The following is a 17,240-nucleotide window of genomic DNA, read 5'->3' as shown; positions in this document are numbered from 1 at the left end:
CAAATGATAGAACCTAGGAGTATGCTCATACTGCCATTCCACAATTTGGACTAGAAATGAAGGCAGGTCTCTGCTAATATATAGATTTCTAATTTAGGATTTTCCACTGGGAAGAGGAGAAATTAGAGCTTAATTAATAGGCTCTACACCAAACTACATATTTTGTATCATGCATTTCATAATTACTTCACATATATTTTAACTTCTTTAATTAATTAAAACTATAGTTACTCATAAAAATTAAGCCACGAAGGTAATGATTTTCCTGTATTTTTGTGGCTATCTTTATTTAATACAGCTACTAAGTGAATTAGGCAGGGCTCCAATATATATTTGATCCATACCTCTTGAGAGATGGGCTTAAACATTTATACAAGATAAAAACCTATTTCGGTTCCCTTCAGTACCTCAAGAAATCCTTCTGGAGTTTTCATGTCAGTGAGGCAACATTATTATCTGATGAATTTGTACATGGAGCACTGTACTGGGTTCTGTAGAGAGATATGCCTGCCTTCAAAAACCTAAATTTGAAAACTTTTATTCATAAAGATACATGCACCCCTATGTTCATTGCAGCATTACTCACGGTGGCCAAGACATGGAAACAACTGAAGTGTGCTTTGATAGATGATTGGATAGAGAAGATGTGGTACATGTATATAATGGAATAATACTCTGTCACAAGAAAAGATAAAATACTGCCATTTGTGACAACACAGATTCTTGAGACTATCATGCTAAGCGAAATAAGACAGAAAAAGTCAAGAACCATATGATTTCACTCATATGTGGGATACAAAACTGAAAGCAATAAACGAACAAACAGTCGTAGATACAGATAACACTATAGTGGTTACCAAAGAGAAAGGAGGGTGGGGGGAGGTAGAAAAAGGTAAAAGGGGTAAAATATATGGTGATGGAAGGAGATTTGATTTTGGGTGGTCAACACACAATGCCACATACAGATGATGTATTATATAGTTGTATACTTTAAACCTATATAATTTTATTAACCAATGTCACCCCAATAAGTTTAATTAAAAATGTAACGATCTTTTGAGGTAGAGAGCATATATGGTGAACAAGTGTAATCCAAATGTATTAGCAAGCCTATGACAACCAACCATGGATGAACTGATATCATTGATGATGTTATACAAAGACCTTTAATTGTATCTCTGAAGTCAAGCAAACATTATACTTTTGATCTCTGTATCACAGAAACAATCGTACAAAACAAACAAAAACACAGACAAGCAAAAACCCCACCAGCTCCAAACAAACCTGAGTTAAAATCTTACTTAGCTAGTAGGTCTACAAGTAGGGTGATTTTTTCCAGCTCTCTGAGCCTGTTTCTTCCTCTGAAAATTGTGAAAAGTTAGCTGTCTCCTAAAACAGAATTATGCAAAGTTCTGTGTCTGACATATTGCAAGCATTCTACAAATGTAGCTTTTATTACAATGCACACAGTAACATTTGTTGACAAATACATAACTGGAGGAAAGGGTGGTGTACATGAAAGTACAAAACAAATTTTCTTGCAAAACGACTGAAGAGAATAGAAGGAAGTTAAAATGAGAAAGTAGGTAATAAGCTCTAAAACCATGGAAGGAGGTTAAAACTTAGATTCCAAGCATAGAGAATATAATTTAATACCTTGGATTATATTGGCAATGAAATTCTTGGCTCCACTTTTAGAAAGATAGGTATATAGGAGCGCATACGTAAGTAAACGAAAAAAGAAAAACTTACTAATATATCCAAATATAAAGTGTATATCTTAGGCAGGAAGAAGCCTCCTCATAGAACATAGACAGAAAGTCTCCCCATAGAACCTAATGCAATGAAAAAGAAAGAACTGTGGGGAATGATTTAAAGAGAAGTTCTAAGACTGCACTAGAAGTTTAACCAAGCTACAACATTTTTTTTCTATCCATCTATTTTCAGTCCTTCAGCTCATGGTCTATAAGGAAAATTGATACAGTACCCAGGGAGAGCATGAGAGAAGCCAAAGTGAACCCTGTCATACCATCTTGGTGCCAGCAGCAAGTCCAGAGTGAATTCCCCCATTGAGCAAATAAAAATATCTGCATACATGTATTCCTCAAAGAAATACGATGCATATTCTGATTCATAGATAAGTAGGTGAAATAAATCAAACTGGGAACTATGTCAAATTATCAAAAGAGAAAAAAGAATGAGGAAGAAGCAGAAAGAAGAGGAAAAGGAAAAGGCAGAGGCCTTAGAGAGAGGATGGAGGGACGAGGAATCAGGCAAAAAAGAGACAGGAGAGTAGTGCACACCTTAGAAGTGTTCCTTAAAAAAGAGAAAGAAAAAAGCTTCGACAACTCTTCATAATTTCAAGCAAATTAAAAAGTCACCTGCCTCTACGAAAATGAGGTCATGAGTTACAAGATGATATAAAACTGGAATGAGGTGAAAAGAGAACTTTCATTATCAAGGCCTGGAAGAGACAACACAGAGAAATTTGAAATGCATGAGCAAAGAGCAAAAACAATGCTACCAAGAGGTTAATCAGTGACCTAGACACGAGCATTTATAAAAGCCACAGAGAGAGTAAGGAGAACACAGTGGCTGGCCTGAGAAAAGACTAGAGTACATGGAACAGAAAACACGTATTTTGAGAATGTCAGGGCTGGCCAAGTGGCACGTTGGTAAGGAGCTGGTTTGGGATGCCAGCTCTGAGCAGCAGGGCCCCAGTTCAGAACCCACATTAAGGCCAGTGACGCTGGGCCCTCTACAGCTAAGATGGTGAACAACAGCTCCACCTGGAGCTGGGCTGCCAGGAGCCATGGTGAGCGGCCATCCAATGGCCTGTGAGCGACTGCCTCACCCGAGAAGAGCGCAATGATGGTGCCAACAATTTGGGCTAGTGAAGCGATGTCCTCCACAACTAGACTGAAGAACTAAAGTACAGCAACTTGCTACTTGTCTGTTCCCCTTCCCCCATTCCTCAACACTGTTCTGCCCCCCAATTCCCCAATAAAATCTTAAAAAAAAAAGAATGTCATACAAGGGAGTTTTTCTATAATAAAAAACCAGGTATTCAATCTGAAAGTGTTCACTGTATACCAAGACAATCCATAAGGAATATCAATGCTAATATGTGTGTGTGTGTGTGTGTGTGTGTGTGTGTGTGTATATATCCTAGTGTAATGATTAAACCACAAAGATAGTCCTATAAGCCTTTAGTCAGAGAAATCAGGCCATTAAGTTGGGGGAGAATATTAAGATGGACCACTACTCCTTGTTAAGGATGCTAGAAGTAAGAAGTAAAACCAGCAAGACTTACTGGATTTTTAAATAAATAACATTTCCCCCAACTTTTAGAAGTTAATATGTAATTTATAGAAAACTAAAAACTCAACAAGCAAAGGACATAAAAAACATCCATAATCACAAGCAGTTTACAGTTTTACTTAAACTTGTAGTTCTGTGTGTGTGCATGTGTGTACATTTACACAAGTGAACACAGATTTTTCTGGTTGGTTGAGATCATATAATATAAATCACTCATTTTCACATATAAAGATATTTACCAGTTCAAAGCCACAAGGCCATGACTATTTTGATAACCAAGAATACGACTGACTCAATCAGGACAGAAATGTAATCTTGCTTTTCTCAAGGTCAAAAATTGCTTAAATGAAAAAATGACAAGCCTCTGGATAAAAAATGGTGGCAGAGTTGTGACAACATGGATGGACCTAGAAGGTATTATGCTAAGTGAAATAAGTCAGACAGAGAAAGACAAACACCATATTATCTCATTTAAATGTGGAATCTAAAGAACAAAATCAACAAACAGACAAACCAGAAACAGACTCATACATACAGAGAACAAACTGATGGTTGCCAGAGGGGAGGAGGTTTGTGGGGCTGGGTGAAAAAGATGAAGGGATTAACAAGTACAAATTGGTAGCTGCAAAATAGTCATGGGGATGTAAAGTACAGCATAGAGAATATAGTCAATAATATTGCAGCAACTATGTATAGTGCCAGGTGGGTACTAGACTAATCCGGGGGGGATCACTGCATAAATTATACAAATGTCTAACCACTATGCTGCACACCTGAAACTAATATAAAATAATATTGAATGTCAACTGTAACTGGAAAACAATAACTAACTTTTTAAAATGTTGGCAGAGTTAACAAAATACTGCATTCTTTTAATATTCCATTTAAAATGAGACACAAAGGAATGGAGTACAGTACATATAATGCTTGTAAGAGAATTCATTATCAGGTCTACTCATTAACATAATAGAAGGTGTTTCTATTGAATTGTTTTACAATGTATTCCTATAGGATGCCCAAAAGTACGCACACATTCATTAGTCTTTTCCTCCCTCTTTGTCTGATCCAGTATATAAGTACAATGGGTTCTGCAAAGAGAAGGTTTAGCCATTCCCTTCCCCAAACACAAGATTTCATATGAATTTTAACCTCCCAGGAAAACACATTAACTTGGGGCGACTGGTTCGCTCAGTTGATTAGAGCACAGTGCTCATAACACCAGGGTTGCCGGTTTGATCCCCACATGGGCCGCTGAGTTGTGACCTCCACAACTAGATTGAAACAACTACTCGCCTTGGAGCTGATGGGTCCTGAAAGAACACACTGTTCCCCAATTTAAAAAATAAATAAAATATTTTTTAAAAAAACACATTAACAAAGTGTGTTACTTTACTGTCTCTACTTTTAACATACATGGTGCATCTCAGAACATTAGAAAGACTGGCTATTTCAAAAAAGGACATACTATAGTCAAGTATATACAAAGTTGTGAGAAGTAATATCTTCCCTTTGCATTTCTCCCTTCCAACCTCCTTCAATCCCATGCTCAATACCTGATAGTATACTGTTCACAGAAGCCGTTTAGAATGACATTTCCAAAGGCAATACTTTCCATCAATACTTTCAAAGCTATTCAACAGTCTTACGACCACTACTTTAAGTCCATTGGTCATTCCTAAATATCTAGAAAAATGTAGCTGTCTAAGATAAAAACTTATTTACACACTTTATACATAGTACCATGAAACAAAACTGCACAAACCCAACGATGTGACTCTAATTGTGATTATCCTAACCCTCAATCATGTCGTCCTCTATACCACTAATCTGGTACACACGTATAGACAAATACACTGCTCAGAGGTGGGTGAACAAATTCAAATGAATTTCCAAAAGTATTTTACAGAAGAAAGGCTTCCTTTGGAGTTTCAACACAAAGTGTACTACACATGGGCTATTTGAGTCATACAATTAAGAATGCATTCAATGCTTAAACATCTAGATACTAGAGGTTGCAACACTGGTATTTATTTGTCCATTCCGTGCTATCAACGGTGCAAAACCAAGTACAGCTCAAAGAGGATGTTTAGCCATTTCATTCCCCAAAGGTAATATTTCAAATGAATATTAGTGTTGACAAAATATGCTCTTTTACTACTTCTATTTTTAACACTCTTTCTGCATCTCAGAAAATTTGGAACATTTGGAATGAATAGATATTTCAAAACAGGACATAACCTTAGCAACTATGTAAACAAAAGAGGAGTAAAATTCACACCCAGAACAACCGTTACAACCTGAAAATAGCTTCCTAATAGGAACTCTTTCCCTTTTTCTGAAGGCCTTTGGCTCTCCCTCTACCCCACTGAACAAATGCCTGTGTTGTTCCTGGTCTCCACTGCAGTGGTGGCCTAAACATTCCATTTCCCAAAGTCATACCAGAAGGCATTTGTTTTAGCAGATTTAGTTTAAACAAAAGGTCAGTTAATAGACTCCTGTGATTTCTAACTTTTTTTTTTAATCAAATGTCAGCAACCTCCTTAGGTCTAGAAGCCTAGATGTAGCAAAATAAGAATTTGCAGCTGTCTTCTAAAACATTGAGGAAAAAATTAAGAGAAGTCTTTTTAGAGTGTTAAGCCTTTTTAAAATGACCCGTACATCTTTCGAAATGTTGGGCTCTGCCCGCTGGCCAAACGCAGCACGTTGTTCTATCTTTTCTCTTGCCCACTCTCCAGGCCTGGTAGCAGGCTGACTGCCCACCTGCCGGCTGCCTACCCTCCCCCGCCTTGGCCTCTCCCAGGGCCCCACTCACCTATCGAGCTAGCAAGGCCTTGCTTCGTCATGGTTGGCACGAGGTGGCATCTACTTCACTTAGGACACAGAGGCTGAGCAGGGTCCCAGGATATGCACCTTTCCACGAGGCCGACCTCACTTCCATGAACGCACCTTCTCGTGCCTTTGCGCATTCTGGCACCCTCCAACTTCTCTGCCCACTGCAGGAGTCAAATGGCAGGCCCCACTTGGGACACGGGGCGTTTAGAATCTGGAGGCCTCCACCTCTGCCATCAGGTCCCAGGCATGGGTCGTCGCTGCCTCCGGAACTGGCAGGAACTGAGCACAAGAGCAAACCAGCAAAGGAGTCCCCAGTTGCCGGAGTGCAGGCAAGCTGGTTGATGGAAGATTTCCGGGACCTTAAGCGGTCAGACAAGCCACGTGATCGGGAGGGCCTCAGGGGGTACCAGCTCAAAGAAGTGGTAGGAAAGGCCCCACCACTACCACATCGGTCAAGGTGAAAAGTTCCAATAGTGGCTGAAAGGGCAACCACGTCCTGAGCTCAAGGGCGGGCCAGGGACTGGAAAGGACCCCAGCGCATCGGTGTGGTGTGCGGCACAGGGGGTTGCTGATAGGGCGCCAGGTTCCACACCTCGAGGGCAGGTTGGGGGCTGGAATGAACCCCAGGCCCCAGTACGCGCGCACGCGCACTCGCGCGGCGCACTTGTACACAAGCGTGGGAAGGATGGTGGCCGAAAGGAAAAGCCTTCACTTTCCCCGGAACGCCGGCAGGCCAATGGCTGGTAGCTAGAAGAGCCTCGCGGCCAAGGGTGGGATGTAAGGTGACTGGAAGTGCCCTCGTTTTCCCAGGACACAGGCAGGCTGGTGACTGCAAACTCCTGTCTAGGAAAAAAAAAAGGTGCATGTCTGGAAATTAGTAAGGAAAGAGTTTATTAAGAGTGACTATTGCAATAGGGAGAGAGGTACATTTTGCCCTCGAAAGATATTTAAAGCCACAGACAGAAACAATTTGGAGAAGGAGGGGGCAGGCAAAGCGTTTATATGCAGTGACTGTGCGATAGGTGGTTACAGAAGGAGGATGGAGGATGCTAAAAACTGCCGAGTGGGGGGGGGCTTGCAACTTAACAACTGTATCAAATATTGCAATAAGGGAAAGGTTGAAGCAGGAAATGTTTATTTGTGCTTAAGCACCTGATTTAGAGGTTTGGTGACAGTGCAGACGTTCACATAAAGTTTAGGGCCTAGCTGCCTTAGCCAAGCCAGTCTGAAGCTATGTCAAGCACAAAATTTGATCAGTCTTGTCAGTCCCTTCTCTTGTTCAAGAAAGGCTCAGTGATCCTGCCCTTGAACAACTCAGGGACACGGGGAACCTGAAATAGGGGTTGATTATGTAAAATAGTCCTCAAGGTCAGTGTTTTCTCAGTGTTGTCCTTGGAGGACCAGTTGAACCATCTGTTTGATCAGCTGGTAGGGGTCAGCTGTTTTAAGGTCCTACACACCAAGCATCTGAAAAGACTGATGCTCAAAATGCAAAAGATAAGCATTGTTGTGAAATGTCCTATTGACGTAAAGATCCAGAAGTTGAACCCTAAGGGTATTCGGTCCAGCAAATTCCAAGGGGTCATTGGATAAAAATATTTCAATTATGCAGCACAGCTCATTGAGTTTTTGGTGTTCTTGGTGATGTCATCGACAGTCTTTGTTACCTCTCTTAAAAGGGCATACATCACTGGGGCATTTCACTAGACTTCCTTAGTGGCCTAGGCACTTGTCTGGGAAGAAATCAGCCCAATGCATAGTCTGCTGCAGTGATGCATTCTTCAAGGTATACATCAAGTTGGCCAGACTTTAACTCAATAGTCCTTCTTCAGATCCTGGAGTAAAGGTCAGCTATGAGGCCACCAAGAGTCCCTATAAGGATCTGGTCGTCAGGTTTTATTTCTTGGTGATGCCAAGGTAAGAGGGAGGGAGAAAACTTGGAAATGTTAGTTTGAAGGGATGTAGCTAGAGATGTAAAGAAACTGGAAGAATGAAAATTTTGGTACAGGTTGAAAGGTTGGACGAGTAATAGGATCATGTACAATTTACAGGTAGATACCAGAAGTGGTTTTTTTATGGTGGGAGAAAAAGTCAATTAAATCTCTACCAGAGAAGACAGAATTTTCATATCCATCAGTTACCTGCAATTTACAGTGGTATGAAATAGTTCAAGACAATGAATAGAACCAGAATATGATAACCGAGAAGAGTGTGCTATAGTTTTTTTAATTGAAACATAATTTTTAAAAATTTAAATCTCATTTATTTTTCTCTTTCAGTTTTATTGAGATATAACTGACACACAGCACTCTATACGTTTAAGTTATACAGCATAATGATTTGACATATATATTGTGAAATGATTACCACAGGAAGTTTAGTTAGCATCCATTCTCTCATATAGGTTAAAAAAAAAAAGAAAAAAAATCTTGTAATGAGAACTTGTTTTTTTCTTGTGATGAGAACTTATAGGATTTCCTCTCTTAGCAATTTTCAAATATACATTATTAACTATAGTCACCATGTTGTACATATAACATCCCCAATACTTGTTTTATAACTGGAAGTTTGTACCTATTGACCACCTTCATCCAGTTCCCCCATCCCCCAACCCACCTCTGATACCACAAATCTAATCTATTTTTCTATGAGTTTGTATTTTTAGATTTTGCATATAAGTGAGATCATACAATATTTGTCTTTCTCTGTCTGACATGTAATTTAGCATAATGCCCTCAGTTCCATTTATGTTGTTACAAATGGCATGATTTCCTTCTTTTTTTATGGCTCAATAGAAGGACAGATGATGGACTAGAAGTCTTAAGACACCCAACCTTGCAAACTGACAAACGTCCTGAAGGGCTCTCAGTTCCTATTTGTGAAGCCCATGCCACAACAGAAAAGCTCTCCTATCAGTCACAGGCATGTCGCTAAAGAATCCTCAGTTCCCCAGAGTACACTAAGGCTGGAGTCTACCAGAAAACCTGGAACCCCAGCTGGCAGGAAATCTGGTAGCCAGAAAGTTCCATGTGGCACAGCCCAAGTAGCGATGCAGGTAAAAAGGGCCCCTTGGCATCAGAGTTCTGGATGGATGTTTGCTAGTAGAGAACCCTGTGTTTCACAGCCTATATCAGGCTAGTGCCCATATAGGATCTCCTGGAACCCAATATGCAGGCAGTCTTGTCTCAGACAGGACCTATAGGGCACCAGCATCTAGACTTGCTCCAGGGTACCAGCACCCTGGACAGCATATGTCCAGGGGTGGCCCCAGGGACCTAGGTGTCCAGATGGACGCAGTGCTCAAGGGCTATGGGCTAAGGAGCCTACAAGAAGAGTGATGGTTGGAAGAGTACACAGTTACTCAGCTTGAAGGCCGGTTAGTGGCCATTAGGACACGGGGGAACCCTGGGATCTAGGCTGGATGGTGACACAATGTGCCCATGGATACTAACGCTTGTGGAGGCTCATGACAGAAATGATTCTAACTTCTGTTTCAAACAGGTTAGCTGAAGACAAGAAGGGCCATAGTTTCCGATGCCCGTCCAGTAACCAAAAGGATTCCGGTTTCTGCATCACACAATCAGGCTTATGGCCAAAGACCTTTTGGTTCCAGGGCAAGCCAGATAATTCTAGGTCTCCTTTCCTCTGCAGATGCGCAGGCTGATTTCTCAGCATATCGATTTCTCAGCATTCGCACAGGCTTGGGGTGGAAGGAATCCCAGATACCTGGCTGTCAGAAAGTCTGGTGGCGGGAAGGTTTCGTGGTTACACCAGCGGGAACAACAATGTTGTTAAGGTGAACAACATGCAGCGGAATCCCCACTGCCTGGAAGGATGGGTACCAGTAGATCCTTATATGACACAGCAAGGGAACTGGCTACCATAAGGCTACCCTAGAACACCCTTTGTGTGCAGTCTTGTTTCAGAAAGGACCCTTAGGGCACCAGTGCCACGGCAGAAAGTGTCCAGGTGTGCTCCTGGATACCACCAAGGTAGCAGGTAGGTTTCCGGAAGAGCCCTGGGGCCTGAGAGGCTGAGGTGTACTGAGGCTGGAAGTGTTAGTCCTGCTGATGGCCGAGCAGGAGTTGTGGATTTCACAGCACCCGGTTTTCAAAAAAGGGTCTCTGAGTCACTAGTGTGTCTGTGGAGTAGTTGCTGACAGGGCCCTAGATTTGCCAGTAGGCAGCCTAAAGCTTCAGAGGCCCTTGGAATGCCAGTTGTTGGACAGCCTGCTGGCTATAAGGGTCTTTGAGTCTGTATCTGGAGAGCTGTAAGGTGGCTGAAAGGACCCCCTGGCTCCCAGTGTTTGATCAGATTGGCGTTGCAAGGGCGGTGCTTCCCCACTGGTAGAGACTTTTTTTTTTGATCTGTAGTCTTCTGGATTTACTGTCAAAAGTTCACAAACAGTGGAAGTAAAACAAATGAATCACCAAAGTAGTAATAAGTAAACGTTTATTGTGCACACCCCAAAAGACAGTTCACGAACCAGAACGCTCAAACCAAAACATGAAATGAGGCTCAGGGATACATTGTTATAAAGCATCTTATATAATGAGAAAGAAGTGACTGTTATTCCTCACAGTGATTCGTTGTAATAGAGTTTTCTTAAATGATAGGGAATTGGTGAGTGGTGTCCTTATATCAACCTTGGGACACAGTTTAAGTTTTGCTTATGATTTCCAGAGGCACAAACAACAAATGACCCAGGTCAACTTGGCCTTGCAATACAATTTAAATGAAGCTTTGCTTGTATTACTAAACTGGTTTTGTTTGCTCAGTGAATTTTCAAGGCTGGTCTCCATTTGGTTTTGATTTTAGTAATTCCCCGTCCCCCTTCCACCCTCAGCTTTTGCTCATTCTCTCATCAGGCTGAGGGGCTGACCAACCAGTACAGCCTTCATCTCAGTTACCACCATTGATATAGTCAGGATGGAGAATCACGTGTTCCATTTCCATTAAGTTGAGCCATCAGGCCCAAGGGCCATGTGGTCAGGGTCTTCATTATTTATGTGGTTTTTGTTGATTTCATCCAGTTGTCTGATCCTGAGGGACACCATTTGGCATGTGAGTGGCTGCAAACAGGCATTTAAGACCTTTGAGACTATATGATGAGCCACGTTAATATGACTTAGCCAAGGATTGAAAAATTCCCTGGAGCAGAGATTCCCAGGAGCCAAGACTTAACCAATTAAATAACTCAAACAGGTTGTAATTTTTTAAAGTTTTACAGAGGCACAACATGATGTATTAGCAAACACGTATCCCCGTGATTCCTTAGGACGGGATGAACACGAGGATGTTTTATTTCAGGAGGCGATGTTGCAGCTGAGCGTCCACCTAAATTAGGCCTCTATACGATGTGAGCAATCAGGTAATTAAATGAGAGGCATCTCTATGGAAACAAAAGAAAAACAAAGATGAATAGTTGAAGCATATTATAAATTCTGTTTCTGAGTTTGGAGAGCAGCCAGTTTAAAGAATTTCTAGATTTGAGTTTGAAGTATCTCCAGATGATGGAATGAGGATGGTAGTTTCAGTCTGACAGATTTTTCCTGGTTTGCAGTTTGAACGTCTTGGATGATGTCATCAGGTGTTCTGTTTAACTTTTCTTGAAGAAGAAATGACCCAGGTGTAGCCTTTCAAAATAAGCTAAATTCAGTCTTGCTTGTATGAATAAACTGGTTTTGTCTGCTCAAGGAGTTTTCAAGGCTGTTCTCTGTTTGGTTTTTATTTTAACAAATCTATGAGGGCTGGATGATGACTGGAAGGGCCGCCTGAGCCCTAGAATTCGCAGCAGCTGATCCTCATGTGCTCCTCGCTGCTGGAACTAATGTCTAGGACTTTTCAATGGAGAAATGTATCCACTATGATTCTAAGTCAAGTAAGCTGCCTTTTACAAATGAAGATAACAAATTCACAAAATCAGGTGACTTGGAAATTTGTCATCTTTGCACTCTTCCAGAGAACTTTTATTGAATCAACAGAAGACAACTGGGGAAGTTGCATGCAAAAAAAACTTGTAATGAATACTACATCCATATAAATACTGGGATGTTTAAATACTTTTGATTAATGCTATTATAGAAGATAACATGCAGATTATAATTCCTGGAAGAAAAGCTAAGTCATGTATGCATAATTGTATAACTCCAGTAGACTAAACAAAAACCCCAGCCAATGTATTCATATAATAGAAGAAAAGGGAAATACAAACTGGCCATAGCTCCTTTTGTTTTGCATTAACTTTTGCTAGCAGAAACAATTCTTTTATTTTAAAAAAATTAATTGTGCTTATGATGGAGAAAGATAAGACCATGGCTTGGATAAACTCAGCTTGAGTTGCACTGTGCAAATTATTATTGGTTTGAAAATTTCTTTCAGCAGATTATGTGCGTATATAATATACATGCATACATGTTTATATAATAGGTATATGTATTTTATATACAGGTGTATCTCATTTTATTGCACTTCACAGATACCGTGTTTTTTACATACTGAAGGTTTGTGGCAGTCCTGCATGAAGTACATCTGTTGGTGCCGTTTTTCCAACATGCTCAGATGATGGTTAGCATTTTTTTAGCAATAAAGTATTTTTGAATTAACATATATACATTGTTTTTTAGACATAATTTAATTGCACACTTAATAGACTACAGTACAGTGTAACCATAACTTTTATCTGCACTGGGAAACCAAAAAATTTGGGTGACTCACTTTATTACATTGCTTGCTTTATTATGATATTCTGGAACTAAACTGGCAATATCTCCAAGATACGTCTGTATTTGAGTATATATACATATGTATGTGTGTGTATGTATATGTATGTATATATGTATATATATATGTATATGTGTATGTATGAGAGGGAGAGAGAGAGAAAGAGAGAGAGAGAGAGAGAGAGTCAAAAATGTATACACATTTTAAGAAAGGAAAAAAGTATTAAAACTGTAATACTATATGCCGATAACAAAAGATGAATACAAGTCATGTGTATACATTTTTTTGGCAACCCAGTGTATATAAATGCCAGAAGGGTCACCTTGGTTGGGATTAGAGCCAGAAGATAAAACATTTTTTTAAGATTTATTTGTTTTTAATTGGAGAACAGTGTGTCTTTCCAGGACTCATCAGCTCCAAGTCAAGTAGTTGTTTCAATCTGTTGGGTTGTCAGAAAAGACATGACGTATTTTTTCTATGTTTTTTGTTGCAAAAATGCGTCATGACTTTTCCGATAACCCAATAGTTGTGGAGGACACATCTCAGTGGCCTATGTGGGGATCGAACTGGCAACCTTGGTGTTATGAGCAGTGCACACTAACCAACTGAGCTAACTGGCCGCTCCCCAGAAGATAAAAATTTTTATGATCACGTGAATTCAGGGCCTTTGTGAACAGTAATATTAAGATGTTTTTGTCCCTCACAATATGGTGATAGAAGTAAAACTGACTCTGGGTGGTGAGCACACAATGTGATATATAGATGATGTAGTCCAGAATTGTACACTTGAAACCTATGTAGTTTTGTTGACCATTGTCATTCTAATAAATTTTAATTTAAAAAAGATGTCTTGGTTCCTGTGCTGGTTTATATTCCTTTATATTGTATTATTTCCAACAATTAGGAAATCTCAGTTACACACATCAGCCTTATATTTATAAGATAATAAAGGAAAGTTCAGCCTTGCTGGTACCAGATATATGGTGAGTTGGACTCTCCAAACCCAAAGCAGAGCTTAGAGTGAGAGAAACAAGAGACAACAGAACATCGAAGTGCAGGAAGGGTCAAATCAGGAATTAGATGCCAACAAATTTGTTTTACTCCAAATGTCAGAGAAAGATAATTGAAGGGAGACTAGTAAAAACCTGTGTTACTCCAATACAAATTGGAAAGAAAAAAAATTAATTGCCAGGATTTCTTTTTTTAAAGATTTTTATTGGGGAATTGGTGGATGGGAACAGCACTGGGGAATTGGGGGAAGGAGAACAGACAAGTTGCTGTCCTTTTGTTCTTCGTCTAGTTGTGGAGGACATTGCTTCACTGGCCCAAGTTGGCACCATATCAGTCGCCAGCTTCTGGATGGCTGCTCACAGCGGCTGCTGGCTACACACGGTAGCCCATGGCAACCCACTGCCACAGGGTCTGCAGCCTATGCAGTCACCAGTGACTCACGGCAGCCCAGCTCCAGGTTGAGCTGTTGTTCAGCATCTTAGCTGTGGAGGGCAGTGTCACTGGCCCTCATATGTGGGATCCGAACCAGGGCCCTCTGGCATCCCAAGCCAGTTCTTAACCATCGTGCCACTCGGCCGGCCCTTGCCAGGATTTCTTTTCACAAATACTGAGAATCATAAGTTTGAATAAGATATTTATATTTCTAAAGATCCCAAATCAATTTAAATGCAGACTGTTTACTTTAGAAACCACTAGAAAAAAGAAAAGAAGGAAAACAGGATGTACAGAAAAGAATATGTCAGATGGCTTTTTTAATATGTCAACTTGTCTAGGATACAGTCCCTAGTTATTCAAACAGTAATCTAAGTTTTGCTGTGAAGTGGTTTTTCAGACATAATTAAAATCTGTAATTGATTGACTTTCAGTTAAGTTGGGCCTGACTTAATCAGTTGGATGGCCAAAGAAGCAGAGCTGAGGCTTCCTTGAGAGAAAGAAGATATTCCTCTACCTATCAACAGTCATGTCCACGCAAGCCATGAAAAACTTTCACCTTGCTCATAATCTTTCCTTCCTGACTGCCTCTGGATACAGCATTGGCCCATGCCCATGGCCTCCAACCTGACTCCCTGCCCTACAGATACTGGACTTGCTAAGCTACCCAACACAATCATATAAGCCAATTTCTGTAATCTCTCAGATGGATGGATGGATGGATGGATAGACAGATATCTTTATAAATCTGTACATCAGGATACTTTTACTGGTTCTGCTTTTCTGGTTGAGCTGATACATGGTGACAACAATGATGAAGCCTAGAGATATCTTAAATGAAATGTGTTGAAACTGATGAATGTTTTTTAAAGATAAGAAAGGCAAAGAGAACAGTGATTGATAGATAAATCCAAGAGATTGTCATTTGATACATCAAACAAAATAATCTACTAGTTAAGCAAAATTAGATGTGAGAAAGTGGAGAATAATAAATGCATGTGAAAATGAAAAGATTATAGGAGTCTATTTTCTGCAAATGTAGGTTAATAGATTTTCAAGTGTTATATAAAACCCTGAAATTGACTCAAGTACAGTTAGAAAACCACAATAAAACAATTAACTATGGAAGAATTAGAGATTGTAGTCAAAGGAACTACTCTCTCAAAACCTGACCTACTGTTTTACATATCATTTCTTTCAACTCACTGGGAATAGATTAATTATATACCATTAACTCTTCAAATCATAAAGAACATAGAACCATTATAAAGATATTTATATGAAGCTAGAAAACAGTTATATCAAATTAACACAACTGAATGTCTTTTTTCACACAGAAATTTTATATAAAACATTAGCCCATATAATCCAGAATCACATTAAAAGAATAATACTTCAAGACAAACAGGTATTCATACTACAACTACAAAAATGTGTGATATAAAAATTTTAATATGTCAAAAATAATCATAAGACCATTTTTATAGAAGTTGATATTGCATATGATAAACTTTAATATTTATTCCTAATAAAATACCAACTAAAAGAATAATGTAAGGATACTTTGTAATCCTTAATGTAATAAATGTATATGTTATTCATATTTACACACACACGTATTCACATATGCACGCGTGAGCACACACACACACACACACACACACAAATCAGTAGAAACATACTGAATGATCAAAGTCCAGAAGCTTTTCTATTAAGTTCAGAACAGGAATGAAATGCCTTATAATATTACTTATGAACATTTTAGAAATGCTAGCAAAAACAAATAAGGAAACAATAGGATTTATAAATATTGAAAAGGTGGCAAAACACCTTAATTTATACATGATATGAGTGAACCTATATCTGAAAAATTCCACAGAATAGACAAAAACAAATTTTAACAATTAATGAGATCATTCAGAAAGTTGGCTAATGAAAGTTAAAATGTTAAAAATCAATAGCTTCCTTGGACAATTTTTTGAACTCTACAAAGCATTAAAATAAATTGTTTTATTATTAGATATAAGAAGACTATCTTAAAGATTCTGAATTTTAAACCATTTTATAACTATAATCCAATGTCTATTAAAATCCTACATAGGCTCATATAGTTCATATCTGTTCTTTCATTTGTTCTACAGAAAGGAGTAAGAAAGTTGTGTGATGGCTTTTAAACATCTGGAGGAAATTGAGGTGAGAGGTGGGAGGAGGTAGGACAAAGTAGAGCATGGGTAATTTACTCCATTTCTGTGTACTTCAGTTACCTGTTTTCTGTAACCAAAAGCACCCTCCACTTAGAGATAGACTGAGTTTTAAAGAAAATCGAGTATGTGAAAAGGAATAGCAATAAGCCTAGCCTGATATAGTGGATACACAGTAAATGCCCTCTCCCTTTCTTTCGTCCTTCATAGGTGAGCTGGCTGTTTGGATGAGATGATTCAGTGAAACTGTCTATGATTTGATGCCAAATCAGGGATCTTCAGTATATTACTACATAGAACAGTTCAGAACCATTATATTTACCAGCACATGCATTTTGATGTGACTCAAGAACCAATGCAGTCTCTGGGGTCATGATTAGTTTTTCTGTATCTTCAAGGTGCAAACTTTAGGTGATGGGCTAACTTCTAAAGCCTTAACTGGTAGATTTCTTCTTTTTTTTTTAAGTGATTTTTTTTTCAAAATAATTGGGTAACAGTGTGTTTTTTCCAGGACCCCTCGGCTCCAAGTCCAGTTGCAATTTTCAATCTAGTTGCGGGGGCGTGTAGCCCAACATCCGATACAGGAATCAAACCAGCAGCCTTGTTGTTAAGAGCATGCAATCTAACCAACTGAGCCATCTGGCTGCCCACTGGCAGCTCAGCTCAAGTTGTTGTCTTCAATCTAGTTGAGGGCACACCTCAGTGGCCCATGTGGGAATC

At 39.5% G+C, this 17,240-nt stretch overlaps 1 protein-coding gene across 1 annotated transcript in view; it reads right to left on the bottom strand.

Annotated features, from left to right (window-relative positions):
* The window catches only part of LOC109389930 (signal peptidase complex subunit 2-like), a 118,927-nt gene extending 112,763 nt beyond the window's left edge, over window positions 1-6,164 (bottom strand). The window contains 1 exon segment of the mRNA XM_019655897.1: window positions 6,134-6,164. Within this exon segment, the coding sequence (XP_019511442.1) occupies window positions 6,134-6,164 (31 nt within the window).
* Between the last annotated feature and the right edge of the window lie 11,076 nt (window positions 6,165-17,240).

The sequence above is a fragment of the Hipposideros armiger genome, unplaced genomic scaffold (genome assembly GCF_001890085.2).
Source record: "Hipposideros armiger isolate ML-2016 unplaced genomic scaffold, ASM189008v1 scaffold_250, whole genome shotgun sequence".
In the NCBI taxonomy this organism is placed as follows: domain Eukaryota; kingdom Metazoa; phylum Chordata; class Mammalia; order Chiroptera; family Hipposideridae; genus Hipposideros; species Hipposideros armiger.
This window is presented reverse-complemented; position numbering and strand designations above follow the sequence as displayed.